Source organism: Anomalospiza imberbis, chromosome 7 (assembly GCF_031753505.1).
Source record: "Anomalospiza imberbis isolate Cuckoo-Finch-1a 21T00152 chromosome 7, ASM3175350v1, whole genome shotgun sequence".
NCBI lineage: Eukaryota > Metazoa > Chordata > Aves > Passeriformes > Viduidae > Anomalospiza > Anomalospiza imberbis.
This window is the reverse complement of record NC_089687.1, coordinates 37,267,772-37,286,270: the sequence shown is the minus strand read 5'-3', so window position 1 is coordinate 37,286,270 and position 18,499 is coordinate 37,267,772. Positions and strand designations below refer to the sequence as shown.

General features: G+C 52.4%; 2 protein-coding genes across 6 annotated transcripts in view; both read right to left on the bottom strand.

Moving 5' to 3' along the window:
* The window catches only part of LOC137477663 (maestro heat-like repeat-containing protein family member 7), a 198,653-nt gene extending 193,641 nt beyond the window's left edge, over positions 1–5,012 (bottom strand). Inside the window, exons 1-6 of the mRNA XM_068196819.1 lie at positions 4,895–5,012; positions 4,567–4,631; positions 4,000–4,452; positions 3,669–3,913; positions 3,264–3,411; positions 3,038–3,061 (exon numbers count right to left, since the gene is read on the bottom strand). Coding sequence (XP_068052920.1) covers positions 3,038–3,061; positions 3,264–3,411; positions 3,669–3,913; positions 4,000–4,452; positions 4,567–4,631; positions 4,895–5,012 — 1,053 coding nt within the window. The remainder of the gene's footprint in view (positions 1–3,037; positions 3,062–3,263; positions 3,412–3,668; positions 3,914–3,999; positions 4,453–4,566; positions 4,632–4,894) is intronic.
* Positions 5,013–8,404: 3,392 nt separating this feature from the next.
* The window catches only part of TRPM8 (transient receptor potential cation channel subfamily M member 8), a 78,270-nt gene continuing 68,175 nt past the window's right edge, over positions 8,405–18,499 (bottom strand). For all 5 annotated transcript variants that reach the window (XM_068196718.1, XM_068196710.1, XM_068196712.1 and 2 more), the window contains 7 exons: positions 17,912–18,083; positions 17,559–17,736; positions 15,007–15,197; positions 13,177–13,276; positions 11,947–11,980; positions 10,578–10,664; positions 8,405–8,827 (listed from right to left, as the gene is read on the bottom strand). In XM_068196718.1, the coding sequence (XP_068052819.1) occupies positions 10,614–10,664; positions 11,947–11,980; positions 13,177–13,276; positions 15,007–15,197; positions 17,559–17,736; positions 17,912–18,083 (726 nt within the window). In that variant the 3' untranslated portion in view covers positions 8,405–8,827; positions 10,578–10,613. The remainder of the gene's footprint in view (positions 8,828–10,577; positions 10,665–11,946; positions 11,981–13,176; positions 13,277–15,006; positions 15,198–17,558; positions 17,737–17,911; positions 18,084–18,499) is intronic.

The following is an 18,499-nucleotide window of genomic DNA, read 5'->3' as shown; positions in this document are numbered from 1 at the left end:
CAGAGCCTGGATCTGCAGTGACCTGAGGAGACCGTTCTGCCACGGCCACCTCCCCCAACAATTGCCAAGGCCAAGAGAGAGGTGTTGGCAACAGGATCAGCAGCAAGCTGCTGGCCACAAATTCCACCCATGTCCCTGAAATCCCTGTGTGCTCTGCCCACGCCACCTCTCCTCCACACAGGGAGTGAAACCCGCCAGAGCTGGGGCAGAAATTCCCACTCCCTGCCCAAGCAATGCAGCTCTCCCCCCGCCAGCCCCCGCTGACAGCCCGCTGCCCTCACTCACCCTGACTGAGGGCGGGGAGCTCTTCCTGCTGCCCCCTCATCATGGGAACGGCGGCCATCTCTGAGAACAAAGAGTTCATCTTGGCCCCAGCGGCACAGCTCCCTGCCAGCGGCGCTGCCAGCCCTGTGGCCACACACCCTGGTGGCCCGGCAGGGCTCAGCCCGGGCCCTTGCCGCACGCTGCCGCCCCAGGGCACGGCTGCCGGAGGGCGGCAGCAGCGCCGAGGCCAGGCGGGGCTCCACGGCGCCGGGCCCGGATGGCGCTGCCGGGGCAGCAGCCGGGGCTGGGGCCGAGCTGCGGCGGGGCGGGGAGGGAGCCCGGGCTCGTGGCTCACCCATGAACCTGACGGCCGCCTCTCGCAGGGGCTCCTGTGGGCTCTGCAGGTAGGGCAGAGCCCGGCGCAGGTGCTCGGCCACTCGGCTCCTGTCCTCTTCCAGCTGCAGAGAGCGGCAGGAGGGAAGGGTTGGCGCGGGCTCGGCCCCTGGGCCGGGCGCTCCCTGCGCCCTGCCCCGGCCTCCCCTGCCCGCACAGCCCCGAGGCCCGGCCAGCAGCCGCTGGCGCCGGGCTCTGGAGGGGGCAAAGGGCCGGCTGCTGCCCGGGGAGCCGCAGGGCCGCTCCATCGGCACCGGGCTGGGCCCACGGGAGCCTGGAGAAGAGCCCACACACCGAGCACCGCGCTCAGGGGGCTTCTCCCGGCTGAGCCTGGGGCTTCCCGGCCATCCTTACCAGGCACTCGGCAAACTTTGACAGCTGCTCCTTCTTCACCAGCTGCTTGAGCTTCCTCCTCCTCAGGAACTCGGCCACACGAAGCAGCGTTTCCCGAGAAGCCTGGAGAGCAGCAGAGAGCCAGAGATGGCCCCACAGCCCGGGGCACAGGACCCGTGTTCCTGTGCCAAGACCTGGAGGAGGCTGCAGCCCGCCAGGCGCCAGGGCAGGAGGCAGCCGAGCTCCCTCCCAGGGATCCACCAGCATGGCACCAAGCCTCACCTTTGCAATGCGCTGGTTCTCATCGTGGCAGTAGAAAAAGAGTGGGAGCAGGCTTTGGCTCAGAATCTTCTCAAGGGGCTTTTTTCCCTCATCCACTACCAGGTCCATCACCCTGAAGAAGAGCTCAAGGGAGAGCACCTGCACATAGCTGTTGTCCTGGAGGAAAGGAAGAGGGCGAAGCCTTAAGACCACTTTCTCCAGGCTCACCTGGGTACAAAGTTTCTGGGCAGCAGCCAGTGCCTGCAGCTGGGGACACAGAGCCTTACACGGTCAAAGAGCAGCAGGAGCGCCTCAGCCAGCTTTGGGGCAGTGGTGCTGGACACCAGGATGTCTTTGTGCTGGAGCACGTTCGTGAACACACGGAGGCTCATGCTGACCACCTCTCCATCTGCATCTCCCAGCAGCTCCAGAAGGCGCTGAGACAGACCGCACATCCTTCTGGCCTGTGTGGAACACAAGGCTGGGCTGGGAAGCCGTGGACGGCTGCACGGCCAACACCGCCCTGGCACTGCCACCCCACCCTGCTGCTGCAGGGCCCTCGGGCCAAAGGCCTGTCCCAAAGCACCGGGGCAGGTGAGGCAGGAGAGCTGGCAGCAGCTGCCTCAGCTCCTGAAGCCCTGCCAGCCCAAGGGGCTGCTTTGCCCAGCGCAGCTTCAGCCGCTGCCCCCTTCTCACCATCGAGGGATCCTTGCTGAGCACCACCAGGCCTCTGAGCACCAGGCGACGCCGCTGCCTGCACTCGTTCTGCAGGTGCCTTGACATGATCTCCAGTACGCTGTCACCACATTTAGACATGTCCAGGCAATGCAGGACCTGAAAGGCACGGGGCAGTGACAGGGGACCCGGCCGGCAGGAGCCCAGAACCGCACAGGGCTGGGCCCAGGCAGCAGCACAGGGCGTGGACACCGTCCTGGCAGCTGTGGCTGCGAGAGGGCAGAGAGCTGGGAGGCAGCTCAGCGAGGCAGCGCTGGCCTTCAAGCTCACCTCCACAAGGAATGCCAGGAAGGGCAGATCCCAGCGTGGCTCCTCCCTGCTCAGTGGCTGGAGCAGGCGGAATGCAATGTGGCAACAGAAGGGGACCAAGACATTGCACATCTCCCTGGCAGGGGGGAAAAAAGGCACCAAGGCCCTGAGGTGGGGGGGCCAAACATCTCCCAGGACTGACTCACAGAGGTCCAGCCCTTCCCCAGCATCCCTGGAGGGGGTGGAGGTGCTTTTAAAGGCAGCTACTTCTGGGCACCCCCCTCTCCCAGCCTTTTCCATTCTTCTTGGCCGTCCCTTCGTGACAAAGCCCTCTGGCCCATGACCACAGGGACTGTGAGGGGCACCCGGGCACAGGGCACAAATGCCGGGGGCAGTGGGGAGAAGGGGGTCTCACCTGGCCAGCAGACCCACGGCATAGTGCTGGCTGTCAGCACACAGCATCATGTCCCAGCCACGCTTGCACTCCATAGCCATCACCACACGGTCACACCGCAGTCGGCTGAGGAGAGCCTTCATGGCCTGCACTGCAAACCTGTGTGCAGAACAAAGCCCAGGTCACACTGGGAGCACTGGTGCTGGCCACAAGGGCACGGGAAGGACAGGAGGACTGGGACCTGTTGGGCTTGCTGGGAAGGCGGTGTTCCTCCTGGCATGCTCTCCAGAAGTTATCAACTTCCTCTGGTGGCATCAGCTGTGTGGTGGCGACAACATGGAAGAGCAGAGCCACAAACAGGCGGGAGGAATAAAGGATCATCGCCTTGTGGCACTCAGGCACCTGGACAATCACCCAGATCACCAGAGTTGCCTGCAAGAGAAGCAGCCCCAGGCAGGGCTCAGTGCCGAGGTGTCCATGGGGCAGGGCCCAAGGGCAGACGCAGGGGAGCAGCGGGCCTGGTGCCCCCTGAGCCTGCCCCTAGCCCAGGTTTCAGCCCAGTGCCTGAGGCGTGGAGAGGATGGAGAGCTGCTGGAGAGGCGACCTGGGGGTGAGCAAAGGCCCAGAAACTCACAGCCAGGGCAAAAACATCCTCGTTGTCCCCGTCAGAGGTGCACATTCTGGTCAGAGGCCAGTCCTCCATCACACAGAGCAGTGTTGGCAGCACTTTCTCCACTGCTGGTCCCGATGATCCTATGGTTCTCCACATCATTGCAGCAGCTCTGTGGGATCAGAGCTCTGTGTCAGGGGCATGTCGGTCACAGCACCATGCCCTGTGCAGCTGTGGGGGCCCAGGTGACAGAGCCCTGGAGCCCTGAAGGGCAGGGAAGGAGCACTGGCAGCAGGCTCAGGAAACAGAGGGGCCCGAGGGTCCTGGGCCTCTCTGCCTGTCTGGCAGACCCCATGGGACAGGCTGTGCAGGGCCACGGGCCCTAAAGGCTGCTGAGCCCTGAGCTCTCAAGGCTCGTGGGCCCTGTACCTGTCACACGTTGGGGCACAGCGCAGGAGGGTCAGCACCACGTCAGCAGGGTGTTCTTCAGCCAGCCTCACAAGGTCAATTTGCAGCCTGGCATCCACAGAGACGTGGGACACCAGCCTCTGGTGGATGTTCTTCACCTTGGCTGGTACCTGCAGGAGGCATGGGGGAGACGGAGCACTGTGCAAGGGAGCAACTTTCCCAGCTTTCCCCAAGAACAGCTTCCCTTCCCACCACACTGTGCTAGCCTCAAAGGCTGAGGGGCCTCAGAGACCATGGCTTGAGGGGACACACGATCCTGGCTGGCCTCCAGGTGTGGAGCCAGGCTGCTTACCAGCTGCTTGTGAGAAGAAACACAAGGTTCCTTGAAATAGTCGAAGATGAGTTCCTGACTCAGAGTGGGCGTGGTGCCAGTATTTGCAAGGCCCTGAGTCTCTGCAGTGCTGGCATTTGTGGTGGCCACGTCCTCAGTCACTGCCATGGCAGCCTTTGCCTTGTCCTCGTTCATTGCTGCCTCAGAGTCTGGGCTGGTGTCAGTATTTGTGATGCCCTGAGTCTCTTCATTGTCCCTGTTGGTGATGGCCACATCCTCAGTCTTTGATGAGTGAAGAGCCTTTGCCCAGGTTTCAGTCGCTGAGGCGTCAGAGTCTTCTGAGCGCTCAGCCGAACCTGGGCTGACATCAGGCTCTGCCTGGAGCTCGGTCAGCCCCGAGTCGGGCTCGGCCGGGCCCTCAGCTGCTGTGCTGCCAGTCCTTCTACGTCGAATGCGCAGGGACTTGCGGAACATCTGCAGGAGAACAAAGGACAGGGAAGCCAGGGATGTTCCATGGAGTGCTCCAAGCGTGGTGCTCGGCTGAGCGGGGACAGCAGGCCCAGCCCAGCTGGGGATGGCTGCTGGTACCTTCAGGGCTTTGCGGAAGCGGCCACGGGTGGGTTCCTGCTCTTGTGTCTGGTCCAGGGCTGCACCTGGCAAAGAGCGAGCACAGCCAGAGCTGAGAGGCTGCGGGAGAGGCTGGAGAGCACAGCCCAGCCCTGCGCTCCCCAGGCAGGGACAGCCCCGGGATGCCCCAGGGGATGGAGCACGGCCACTGCGGGGTGTCTGCCCGGCCCCTCTTCCATCCTGTCCATGGGCATGTCCCCAGGGGATGGGATGGGATGGGATGGGATGGGATGGGACGGGGTCAAGCGGGCCACAGGCATCAGCCCTGTGGCCCAGCTCTGCCACTCACCATCCTGCAGTGGCTGGAACTGCTCCAGTTCTTCATGCTGTTGTGCTGGGGCAGCTCCAGAGACTTCCTTTTTTTTCCCTCTGAACACTTTGAACACATTGAGAAATCTGTCTGCCATGCCAGAGTATGACCTTGAGGGCACCTTGGAGGTAGATGGCAAGGTGAAGTTCTGAGTCCACAAGTCGTGTAGTTGTGCCTTGAAGGCACCTGAGACAGAGAAACCTCAGGAAGGCTGCAGGACAGCAAGTCCTGCACTCCGGTCTTGAGGGCTCCTGCCACAATGACAGGAGACTCCTCGTAAGGATTGTGGTCACCAATTTCCTCAGTCTGGCCTCGCGAGCACCTGCAAAAGAAAAGCCTCGGGAAGGCCACGGGCTGCCAAGTCCCGTAGTCCTGCCACGAGATCACCTGTAGGAATAACGCCTCGGAAAAGTTCCGGGTCGGACACAAACGAGCGCGCTGTGCGGGGGCTCCTCACGGCACCGCTCTGTCCCGTCCTGTTCCGTCGCCTGCTCTGAGCACTGTGGCGTGCTCTTGTCACTGCCAGCTCCTATGTCACCACGTGTCACAAAGGACCCTTGGACAGCCAGTTCCCTTCCAATTCCACGGTGACCATGCTGCAGCGTGTCACAAAGGGCCCTTGGAAACACCGTCACCTGCCCTGGGGCCACCCCCAGCCCACCCAAAGTGGCCCAGGTTGGAAGGAATCCCTGGCCCCAACGTCTCAGACAGCCCAACAGGATCTTTAGGAACGGCTCAGACCATCAGCAAACCCTGCCCTGCTCTGCAGGCTCAGGGCAGCAGAAGGAGCCCCCAGGGCTGCCGACGCAGCCCCACTGGGAAGGGCACGGGGCCTTCCACGGAAGCTGCCCCGGCCTCCTTGGGACACGTCCCGGCTGGTGGCCATCCTAAACCCGTGGGTGTGACAGGGACAAGGAACGTGTGGGCCAGGGCACGAACTGGGCTGCTCTGAGCCCTGGGGCCTGGGGAGCGCTGACACCAGCAGGTGTGGCAGAGTCCCCGCCCAAGCAGACCTGCCACCCCCCGAGCCCTGGCAGCTCTGGTGCCCGTCTCCTGCCCCAGAGACCTGTGCCCCCGGGGGGCTTCTGTGCCAGAGGGAGCCAAAGCCCACGTGCATCGGGGGCTGTGCTCCTCCCTGCAGGGGCTGTTGGCAGGAGCACCTGGAGCAAGTGGTGGCAACACTTGGTCTCTGTCAGATGACGTTGCTCCTTCCTGGAATGATTTTTTTCCATAGAAGGGATTAGCAGCAACACAAAAGCACCAACAGCTATTGAATTGCACAGGACAGAGACACAGTCACATCTCCTTGGACTTTTCTGTGCATTTTTAAAGCATGCTGGAATAAAAAAACAGCCTAGCTCAATGTATAATGCAGCATTGTTTTTGTGTCTAGCTGAAGCCAGCAGCTGTTACCTGGTGCATGGGGAAATGCAGAGGATAACGATAACTCTCAGAGGAGGAGGTGGTGTTCTGTGTCTCTGAGTGTGGTGCAAACACACTAAAGGAGCAGCCAAGGGAAGTGCTGAAAGCAGACTTGCTGTGCCTGAGCACGCTCTGGTGCTGTTCCTGTGGGGTCCAGAGCCATCAGGGCAGCAGCGCCTCCGCAGGCCTGCTCGAAGAGACACGGCCGCCTTCCCCATGGTGACAGCAGCTCTGCGGCCCCAGAGCTCTGTGTCAGGGGGCCTCGGTCACAGCACCGTGGCCTGGGCAGCCGCGAGAGCCGGGGCCGGCCGCCAGCCCTGCCCCGGCCTCCCCTGCCCGCACAGCCCCAAGGCCCGGCCAGCAGCCGCTGGCACCGGGCTCTGGAGGGGGCAGAGGGCCGGCTGCTGCCCGGGGAGCCACGGGGCTGCCCTGCAGCCCTGCTGGGCTGGGCTCCATTGGTACCCGGCTGGGCCCACAGGAGCCTGGAGAAGAGCCCGCGCGGCCTCCGGGAAGGCAGCAGCCTGTGTGGCACAGGCTGGTGCCCCTGGATGCAGCACTGGACATGGACTAACTCCAGAATTCAGACCTTACAGAACATGGTTTCACAGCTACATTCACACAACAACAGATCTCCAGAGCTTCGGGAGTCCCACAGCAGACTTTTGTTGCCACGTGGCAGGGTGGTAGAAATGCTGCAGCCTTCCTCCAAGCGTCTCCTTCAGAAACCGCTCTGAGTAAAGCCACAAGAATAGCCACTTCAAGTCCACTCACACACATAACTCAGTGGAGAAAAGACAGGAAGGGTCTGTTTGTGATGTATTCCAGCCAAGGTTTATTGCATCCACCATGCCAAAGGGATCAGGGACAAAGGACCTGGCCATGTGCTCTGCACAAGGTTAGGTAGGGGTCAGTGGCCAGTGGTCTGAGGGCATTGGCCTACAGGGAAGATGGGGCCAGCCACCAGGGATACCACAACCAATAAGGAAACAGGGAAAGGAAAAACCACAAGAATTTGGGACATATGGGGAAAGGAACTGGTGTTGCAAGGCTCCATGGCAGAAGTCTTCTCTTTAAGCCTAGGTGGAGACTCTATGGTATATTCTTCCCAGGCAAGGCCCTTGGGATTTCCCTGAAGGGTTTAAAGGATTCCACAGGTTTTATATAGGAAGGGAGTGAGCAAAAAGCACAATTTTCACATCCAAGGCAGACAAATGATATGGGAAAAATAACTTCCAGAAAGGAATCTTATCTCAAGAATTTATGATGCAAGCTAACTGCCACGTGAGTCCTTTACTTTTCAGCAGGAAATATTTCCACATGTAAACAAATACCACTGCTATTGTTAGTGCTGGAGCCCCCAGGATGATGTCATGCACAGCATACAGTACAGTTGGGTCATGAGATGCAGGGAGAAAAGAGCAGCAACCTCTCTGAACATATCATAAGGATATAAAGCCGGCAGAGAGTGTCCAAAGAGGTGAATGAAGATGATAAGGGGACAGGAGGGGAAAGCTGTATGAGGAACAGCTAAAGTCAATTGGCATGTTCAGCTTGGAGAAGAGGAGGAGAGAGAGGGAGGAGGTCTCAGCATGGCTGGCAGCTTCCTCCCAAGGGACAGCTCCAATCTCTGCTGTCTGTGACAGGGACAGCACCTGAGGGAGCAGCTGGAGCTGTGTCAGGGCAGGGTCAGGTGGGATTTTAGGAAAAGGTTCTTCTCCCAGATGGTGCTGGGGCACTGACCAGACTCCCTCAGCAAATGGGCACAGCCCCAGGCTGACAGAGCCCAAGGAACATTTGAACAATGCTGTCAGGGATGCACAGGCTGGGATTGTTGGGGTGCCTGTGCAGGGCCAGGGCTTGGACTCTATGATCCTTGCAGGTCCTTTCCTCTGTTGAGTCTATGATTCCATGATTCCCAGACACTGGCAAGGAAGGTTGATACAATGCTTTGCCATGTAAATAAATACTATTTGTAGTGCCTTCAGTTGGCTGTGCTGTCAGTTATACCAAACAAAATGTGACAGAATTCAGCTGCTATTTTAGACAGAAAACACAAAGTGCCACCTCACCATATCAAGCACTGCTCTGTTTAAAGGTTCCAACAATCTTTTCTCCATTTCCAGCTGCAAACATCAGCAAACACACACTGGAAAAGTCAAATGAATTCCAACATTCCCAGAATACAAATTCTCACGAATGAAACCAAGCAAGGATTGCCCACAAAGCCTTTAGAAACACTTCCTAGATGAATTAATGTCTCTCCCACGCAGGGCTGTAATAGCTGAACTTCTGCACTGCTGAAAGGTTCCAGGTAGAGGGGGAACAAGTCCACAATGTTCCTGTACAGTCTGAAATAGGGATGAAGGGCTGGACCGAAGGCTTTCCTTGGGGGGGATGATGCTGAAATCCACTGCTTTCTGGCATGCCAGAATTCCAGACCCCAGCACGTCTGACAGACAGCCTGTGCAAGGAACAAGCAAGATCCAGCTACTACAGGACAGAACGGGAAGGGAAATGGATTCATTCAGACGTGCAATTAGTGCTTGAAGGAAACCCATGCACAGGTCCCTTTGAGTGAAATGGAAAAGCAAAGGGATTTTGGTAACAGCAGCAGAACTCTTGGAAATAGGAGTGCTTTGCAACAGCAGCTTACAAGGACTAATTGCTGCCAGTGGACATTAGGGCAGATGAGAAGAGTTTGGGTAACGCAGGAATCATGTCAGGAGATACGCAGTCATCTCCTGTTTCACCACAACCTTGCAACAAGCAGAAAGGGCTGTTTGATCAACAAAAATAAAAACTGCAAGAAAATCCTGCTGAGACATTGATACTCTGGTGCCTCCGTTACCATCTGCTTGGGGGTTACTGCCAGCTCCGAGCAATTTTTCTTCATGAATTGGTACCTGTGTGAGCAACAGAAAGAATTGGAGAGTAGAGCTCCCAGCCCACCTCAAGGTTTTGCTTTCATCCTCTCAGCATCAGCTCAGGTGACTGGATGCCTTGTCCAGGGGAGGGTGGACATAGCAGAGGGTAGAACTAGATGAGCTTTAAGGTCCCTTCAAACCCAAACCATTCTGGGATTCTTGGATTCTTCTGAAGGCACTGTCATCTATCATGAGAGGTCCCCTTCCACAAGCTCCATCATAAACTGCCGTCCCTTGTCCCAGGCTGCCCCACTGTATCTAATTACAACCTGTCTTCCAGCCACGCTGCAGCTCCCTTTGATCTGTGCTGGCACTGTTTGAGCAGCACTGGACTAATTGGCCTCCAGAGTTCCACTATTCTACAGCCGATTTTTTAGGCAACTTGGGAGTCCAGCACATCCTAGAACCAGCCCAGGAACTGGTGATCCTTGTAGATTTTATTAGGTGGTTGCAAGTCATTCATGACTAAATGGAACTTAGGTCAAGTGAATATTCAGTTCTCCCAGGAAAACAGTGAGCTGACTGGGGAATGTTTGGCACAGGTTTAAGTTCTCTTGGACAAAACCACTCTGTGGAAGAAGGAGCCAGGCCGTAATGTCCAGGCTGATCCAAGTTGTTCCAGAAAATCCCATTCAACAGTTACACATCTTAACCTGCTGTCTCTAAAGATGACAGTGTTCTCTGCATCCATCAGTATTCAGTCTGGCTTTCACATGCCACTGTGGGACCCAAGCCAATTCTTTCTTGAAACTGGAGGCAAAAGGACACAAGGCTGATGACCAGACACTCAACTGGACCTGAGGCTTTGGGTCAGCTCCTCACACTGCAGCTTATCGTACAGGACACAGGAAGGCTACAGCAATCCAGCCTAATGCCCCACTTTGATAGTGGAAAAATAAACCTTACTCCTGCCCTCACTTCTGTCTTTTCTATTTGGGTTGCCTGCTCTTCAGAGTTAAAAGGTACCAAGGGTAAAGGATCCAGCACAGCAGCTCCTGATTTTCTAGAGGCCCTCCAACACAGACAACTAAAATAACCTTGGGTTAGTCACAGTTATTCAGAGGCAAGTGAGCAAAACAAAGTATTTTAAACAGTGCCAAAAACTGATAGAAACCCCAGATGGAAAACTATATTTTTCAGAAAGAAAAACACAAATGAGGAGGAGAATTTGGGTCTACTTTCTTCCCCGGTATCAGACAATATGAATACAACCATCAACAATTAATACTATCTCTTCTTTCAAAGACACACCAATTTAAACACCACAAATGCTGGTACCTTTTTCAAGGCAGAGAATGGATTTAAAGAGGGCTTACCCTGCTCCAGTAGCTGCTCTTGAGTTTCAGCTGCACTCATTTAATTTTACTGGCAATCTCTTTCAGAAAGCCTTTCAAATCAGAGAGCTTAAAAAAAAGGAGGAGGTTATTTTTGTAACGTCCATCTAGCTGAAGGAAAGCAATGCTAATGAGTAATGAAAATAACAATTGCCTCTTCAAGTATTACACCAAATGCAAGAGTGCTCAAGAGGACACTCCCAATTACAGTGTTCATCAGGGCAATTTAGGCAGCGAGCCCTGATGCCTCTGTTATTTCAGCGCGTGAACCAGCAGTTACCAGAACAGAGAAGCAAGAGATGGGTGTTTCTTTTCAGGAAAGAATTAAGGTTAGCAGATCTCCTTTCAGTTTCAAGAGCAGCATCACTAGCCACAGACTCACTCACCACTTCCCTTTCAGTCTGGGAAGCAAGCTATTATTTTGCAATCTAAATTATTTGATAGCAACCAAAAAAAGTACTCTGAAGTCTATGTGGTCTTTTCACCTGTGAGTTTCTCAAAAAGTCTGTGCTTCATACCAAAGCCACTCCCCACTTCAGAGGCCAAATTGATAATTCAGTCAAGCCTCAGAAAATACCCATTGTGAACACACATACCCATTTCAACATCGCAGTCATAAAAAGATTATTTGTATGGCAATTCTCATAATGTGCTCTCTGGTAGATTGGTAGTTTTATATTGCTTAATTACCCCATGCCTGCAGCACCAGAAGCTAAACCTGACAGACATCTTTGAGATGGGGACCTGTCAAGTATGTGACACCCCTTCTTCCCACTGGTGTTTCATGGACCTGTTAGACAGCTGAATATTGCAGTTTAAGATGGAAATTACTTCTATTTTATTCCATCCCACAGGGAATACTGAGAAACACTCCTTCAGTGCTAAGCAAGTGTCTTTGTTTCATTTTCCTGCACAATATGAAGCTCTTGTGGCTTGGAAGGGACCTTACAGCTTATTGTGTTCCACCCCTCCTGTGGGCAGGGACACAGGCTGCTCCAGCCCCATCCAACCTGGGTTTGGACACTTCCAAGGACCCGGGGCAGTCACAGCTTCTCTGGGCACCCTGTGCCAGGGCCTCCCCACCCTCACAGCCAAGAATTTCTTCCCATTATCCCATCTAATCCTGTTTTAAGTTCAAAACCATTCCCTCTTGTCCTAATCACTACACGCCCTACACACTCCTCTGTATGGAATCAAAAGAGCACAGTAAAAAAGGCCAATTAAAATGGGGTCCTGGCGACCGTGACAAAGACTGCACACGACTCTGGGAGGCTCATTTTCCTTGCCATGGCACACCCCCTGCTTTACCAGAGAGAATCACATTTCCCAGAGCAATCTGGGACAGAAGTACCTTTGCATCCAGTTGTCTAAATCGATGCACCATCCTAGAAGCAGAAGGAGAACATGGAGCAATGGGATCAGTCTGGATACCAAGGGAAACTTGGCTAATTACCACACCCCAACCCCCCCCCCAGTGCTCCATCCTCCCAGGGATGCAGGGCTGCATGTGACCGGCATCATTTTTAGTACAAGTAAATGAACTAACATGCAAATTACTATTAGTAGGATGCTATTCCATTTTCCTTCTCATGACACTTTTGCTTCCAGTACCAAGGAGATGTTTTTGGTATTTGGCTTCTTATCCAACGCTGCCTGTCTCTGGGTAGTCATAACCTAAACACTTCTTTGTGGACAGCAATGTTCATGCCCACAAATATGGAAGGGTCTGGTTTTTCTTGTCCATTCCTATCAGCTCTCTCTGATTAAGGGAAATACTCAAGCTGCCAGAAGTTAGCAAAGTTAAGCAATCATACAGAACAGGTTTGGTTATCTAGCAGTGTTCTGTTTTCTTGCTTTCTTTCTGTTTTTTTTGGTTGTTTTTTTTTCTCTTATAATATTACTCTGAAAACAGTGAGACAGATCCCAAAGATAATGTTTCCATGAGGTGGCAATCAAAGAAACATCCAAGTCCAAGTCTCCAAAGTTTCAAATACCATGATTCTAAAGACCATCTTCCCCTCCTCAGAAGTCTTCCCTACTCATGCTACTAAGTACACATCTCCATCTGGATTACTGCTGTGGGAATGTCTGAGATTCCAGGTCTAACGGTAAACATTCTCTGCTAAATGTAAAATCATAGAATTATTTGGGTTGGAAAAGATTGAGTCCAACCAATTCCACCACTAACTCATGTCCTCAAGTGCCACATCCACACTGCTTTTAAATCCCCACCCCGAGATGGGGCTGCCACCACTGCCTTGGGCAGTCTGTTCCAGGGCTGGACAACCCTTTCCATAAAGAACTTTTTCCTAATATCCAACCTAAACTAATGCTACAGCAAGAGTCAGCTGTGGCACTGCTCCCCATGATGAGACCTCAAAACACCATGGGAAGACATTTTCTTCTCTTCAGCAGACAAAAAAGCACCATTTCACTTTAGAAATAAAAAAGCATGTTTATGCTGAGTTTTTATCTACTTTCTCATTAGTTTGTAAATACTTAGAAGCTGCTGAAAACTTGCCTTCACTAGAAATGTTCAAGAGAAAATTAAGAGAATGAAGACAAAGATAGGCAGGCTTACTCTTCTGATGAATCATTTGCTTTTGTATTGATTTTGACGAGGTAATTTTCCTTCATGACAGCTTCCCATGCCAGGATTTCATTGTCCTCATTTCTTGAGCCTGGAAAATGTATTTGAAGAAAAAATACTTAATTTGTCTTTCCAAAGCCAAAGTACAAAAAGGCTGGGTCAGTGTGTGCATTCAGAGGTTAATGATTCCCTTCTCCACATCCTGAGCATTCGCAGCCCCACTGCCCACCCGTGACTCTGCTCTCACAGATGTGACACTAATGCCTTTCACTGAATGCTCCTGGCAACCAGAGTCACTTCAAAACACAAAATATGAGCAAACATAAAACCCCAAAACCACCAAACAAACAAACACAAAAGCACCCCACAACCTTACAAGCTCCATAAGCATTCCTGCACTTTTTTTGAGTTTTGGTTAACACAGGTGACTCTGCTTCAACAGGTACAGGATATTCTAGCAAGTTCCCATCTGGGTTTGAGCTTTCCATTTGTTTCTACATTATCCCATAGTGGATCATTGAGAGTAACACTTCTAAGAACCATGATGTATGATTTTTTCATTGAACTGAAACACTCCAGAATGATGAAGAATTGTCTTCTCTAAGAAGCATTTTGTGGTGGTGCTGTAAACTCAAGAGTTGATACAGAGGAGCCCACTTGGAGGCATCAAAGTCCTCCAGAGTAATACTTCAGCATTTTGTGATGTTCCAAAAGGATAGCATAAACCACAGGGGTTTAAATAAAAAAAATAAAATCAACTGAGACAAAAGAAGCCCAGGGCTGGTGAATGGCTGAAGTCCCTTTCTTCCACCCAGTGCTCCTCTGACCTCACACGCCCCTCAGCTGTTCCCCCACATTCCAACAAGCATTTAAGCACCCAGATCCCAACCATTTCCATAGGAGTTAAAGGGGAAGGCAGGATTTTACAACAGTCAATACATCAATGTGCTTCCTCCATGCAGTTCTCAGTTCCTATCATCAGCAAAACCACAATCATTTTCTGGCTCTAATTAACTCTCCCATTCTTTCAGAGCTGTAACATCAACTGTGCATCATTTGAGCAGGAATTTCTGCCATCCAACAGCTTCCCCAGCAAGGAATCCACACAGCAATTTAGACAGGCAAAATGATTTAGTGCTAAACAATTTTATACCCCAAAGCAACTCAATTTTATACCCCAATTTTATACTTCCTAAACTGGTAACAAATCCAGTTTCTGCTGCAGGGCAACAGGCAGGTTACTGATGGATGGGAAAAAGCCTGTCAACTAACTCAACTAATGCTCTCTCAGCTGAGAAAACACTATACTTGCTGGAGAGGCAGGGGGGAAAGCTTGTTAAAACAATTCCTATCTGTGTCCTCTGACAGAGAAATTAAAGGAGAAGTAGCTTGAGAACTGACTTGCCACATTTTTGAGGTGGTTTGCTCATTTGGCTACATGGAAACTGTTTGTTCTCTTTCAGTCACTCCCTAGCAAGGAGAATGAATTACAAAAAAGCCAAACCCACAACCTTGCAAAGTTGGGAAACAGCATAAGCAGCCCTAATTAATCTGAAGTCTTAATGATTTACACACACAAGGCAATTCTACATAAAAATGGCTTGGACAAGAGAGCACTGGATAAATCTCACTTGAAAACTTGAATCTTACTGAAGAGATTTCCAGCAGCACAGTGGATTTTCATGACAGAGGTCTACATGGCCCTTGGAAATTTCCCAGCACAGCACAAAATGCCTGGAATAAGCACAGGATGCCATGGAGGAACTGCAATGCACCTGCTGCAGAGATGACTTTTGGGCAACAAGGAAAAATCCAACTCACAACAAATGATTGGCTCTTTGCTTTCTTTGTTACAGCAGCACTTGAAGCATTTCCTCAGCACCATGAATATGTAGGCAAAGATGACAAAGGGGAAGGGGATGGTCAGGCGACTGCAGTACTCCTGCACCAGGAAAAAACGCTGGAACTTCCACACCTGGTCATTGTTCTCTTGCACTGATCCAACAGTGTAACTGATGGGAAAGAGAGAACACATCCAGGATGAGCTGTTCACCAAAGAGCTGCATCAGAGCCAAGAACAGAGCATTCCTCTACTGTACCAGGGCATGGTTTTATAGTCACAGAATCCCAGAGTGGTTTGGCTTGGGAGCGACCTTAAAGCCCATCCCATTCCACCCCTGCCATGGACAGGGACACCTTCTATCATCCCAGGTTGTTCCAAGCTCCATCCAGCCTTGCTTTGGACACTTCCAGGGATCCAGGGGCAGCCCCAGCTGCTCTGGGCACCCTGTGCCAGGGCCTGCCCACCCTCCCAGGGAACAATTCCTTCCCAAGATCCCATCCATCCCTGCCCTCTGGCAGTGGAAGCCATTCCCTGTGTCCTGTCCCTCCCTGCCTTGTCCCCAGTCCCTCTTCAGCTCTCCTGGAGCCCCTGTAGGCCCTGCAAGGGGCTCTGTGCTCTCCCTGGAGCCTTTTTCTCTCCAGGTGAGCACCCTCAGCTCTCCCAGCCTGGCTTCATTCCCTCTGAGAATCTCCTCTGGACTCATTCCAGCAGCTCCATGTCCTCCTGATGTTAGGGGCATCAAGGTAGTAATTTCTATTGACTAGGAGGTTATTTAGTTTGTTCTCCTCAGAAAGTAATTTGCAAATGGGTGGAACTAAAACAGTAGAAAAAAATCCGTGAAGTTACAAATAAACAGGAAAAAATCTGAATAGAAGAAAATACTCCATCTACTTTTACTACCTCAGCTCTAACCAGTCTTCTAGCCTAGACACGACAACAGGATGGTTCTTCACAAGATATTGTGTCTTGTTAATTGAGCAGATAACTCCTTTCTTGGGAAAAAAAACTCAAACCTAAAACTAGAACACTTACAAGAAACTTAAAAGCTCCTGAGATTTATAGTAGAGGCATTAAGGACACTGCAGGCACAGATCAAACCCACAGCACAAGACACTGTATGGACCCAGCAAAGCAACAACCAGCTGTGCTAGCAGCTCCCAGGCTGCCTGACCTTTCTGTGTGACATTAAGTAGCAGATGGATGCTCCCAAAATGCCTCTGCTGAGAGCCTAATGCACCTTTACGTGAGATAAATGCAAACCATCGCCTGGTGGAGATTCTCTTTTGGTTTAAAAGATAGATACAACTGGCAAAAACTAGAGGGTTTTTTACTGGCATAACAGCATAAACTAGAGTATTTACCATCAGATGCTGTTAAAGTAAGTGTTCTAGCAGATATTAAAGGTTTTTAGGGTAGAGCTGGCTTACTGCTATACACTTTTCTTCATTGTTGAGAGATACTTGCACCCTTTCTAGGGAGTATGAGCACACTTGTCTCTCCCCAGGCACGGATATGCTTTACATACCCTGGTTTCCTTGCCAAAAATATTATTTCCAACTTTCTTTAGATTCTAGGTCAGCCTGGGGAGGAGGGGTCAGAGCAGAACCTAAACCTGAGGCATTCTCAACTTAGCACTCTTGAACATCTCATCTCAGGCCAGGAAACACTGGCAGTGTCATTGAGCTGAGAGATGCTCTTGAGTGGCACCAGGAGTCCTGTCAATACTCCTGTTGCCAAAGCAACTGCCTGCCAAGGTACCATCAATCACAAAAATAAACCTTGTGGTCCTCAAGAAAGGGTGGTCAGAGGTTTTGAGTACTCTTGTTATGTTGTGAGTGTAAAGCAGAAAAGGAGCAGGGAACAGAGCCACAGCACCCATCCAGCTGCATTCCCAAGTGAGACACGAAGGCAACACACCCCCAAAGTCCGATATGAGGAATTCCCATGATCAAATCAACTCCGTGTCACAGCTTGCAGAGGATGCAACAAAGATTTCTGGAAGAAGCTGAGGAAGATGTTCCCTGCCCTTGCTGGTCTAGAGGTGATGGCACTTCTCAAGACAAAAGTCCTTTTGCATGTCCCAAGGGGATGTGGCCCATTGCTTGTGGTCTAAGTCAGAACAACAAATGGCAGGTCCATCAAAGCAAGTACCAGACTCATCCTCACCACACAGCAGCTCAGGTTAATAAAACCACAGTGTCCTGAAGAGTGATAATAACTCATTTCCTCACTCTAGCAAGGTCACTTGGGCAGAAACTCACACTTGGTAAGGCCCTGACCCAGCATCACCCCCCGTGTGACTCCCTGGGGTTCGCACCACACCCACAGTGCAGAGGATGCTTAGAGATGGAGGCAAAGGACAGGCAGCAATCCCTCCCCAGGACACTGCACCAGTGCACTGCACTGCATCTGCCGTGACAGCTGCAGAGGCAAGGGTTGGCTTCCTGCTGTTTTCCGGCACTCCAGTCCCTTCCCCAGGGATATGTCAGCACAGGGATGACCAGGAAGCCACGGCTCCTTCGTTACGCACCCGAACATGGCCACGAGCAGGTTGACCAGGAGGATGTTGGTGGAGAGCATGTAAATGCACACAAGGGGAATGGTGATCCACTCCGGGAAGCGGGGCTGGTTGTTGGCATCCAGCTCCACGCACAAGGGCTTGGACTCGTTCCCAGAAAAAGTGCAGTGGTCAAAGTTGTAGGTGGTACCTCAGAGAGAGAGGGGAGAGCAAACAGTGAGCTCCTCGCTCTGCTGGTCCTGCCCTCATCCCTCCATTCCTGCTCCCCGTTAGACTTGGAGGCAAGGGGCCAGCACAGGGCTGGACAACCTTTACAAGAACAGAGCCTTCGACCCACCCAGGAGAGACCCCCAGAAGATAAATACCATCAATATCATCAGGGTACTGGCCAAACATGGCCAGGTAGGGCTCGTAGATGACCGAGCGGAAGATCCACTCCCAGCGGTGCTCATTCTTCCTCAGGATGCCTTGTCTGGCTACACCGAAGGCCACCATCCACACAGCAAAGAGGAAGAGGAAGAAGAAGACATCTATCATCTGAAAAGGGACAACAGGCATCAACCAGTGTCCCCCTGCAGGTCTGTTACAAGCCACACAGGGATGGCTTTTTGCTCCTAATTTCACCAACACATATGGTAATAACTGACCACTCCCATTCAGAGAACTTCAAAAATACTCATGCAACCACAAAAGCAAGGCATGTTTTGGAATACAGGATATCCCCCTGGCATCAGACAGGCTCCACAAAAGCCAGAACCAGGTAAAAAGGACTGTGGCTCACCTTACCCCTGTGAGATAAAAGCTTCTGGAAATGCCACTCTGGATGGCTTCCAACCAGCATTTACAGCTAAGACACTCTGGCCAATGGTTTCATGAATTTCTGGCACTGCATGAGAGGATCCTCACCACCCTCCTCCTCAGGTACTTGTGTGATGGATGCACTGGAGGACCAA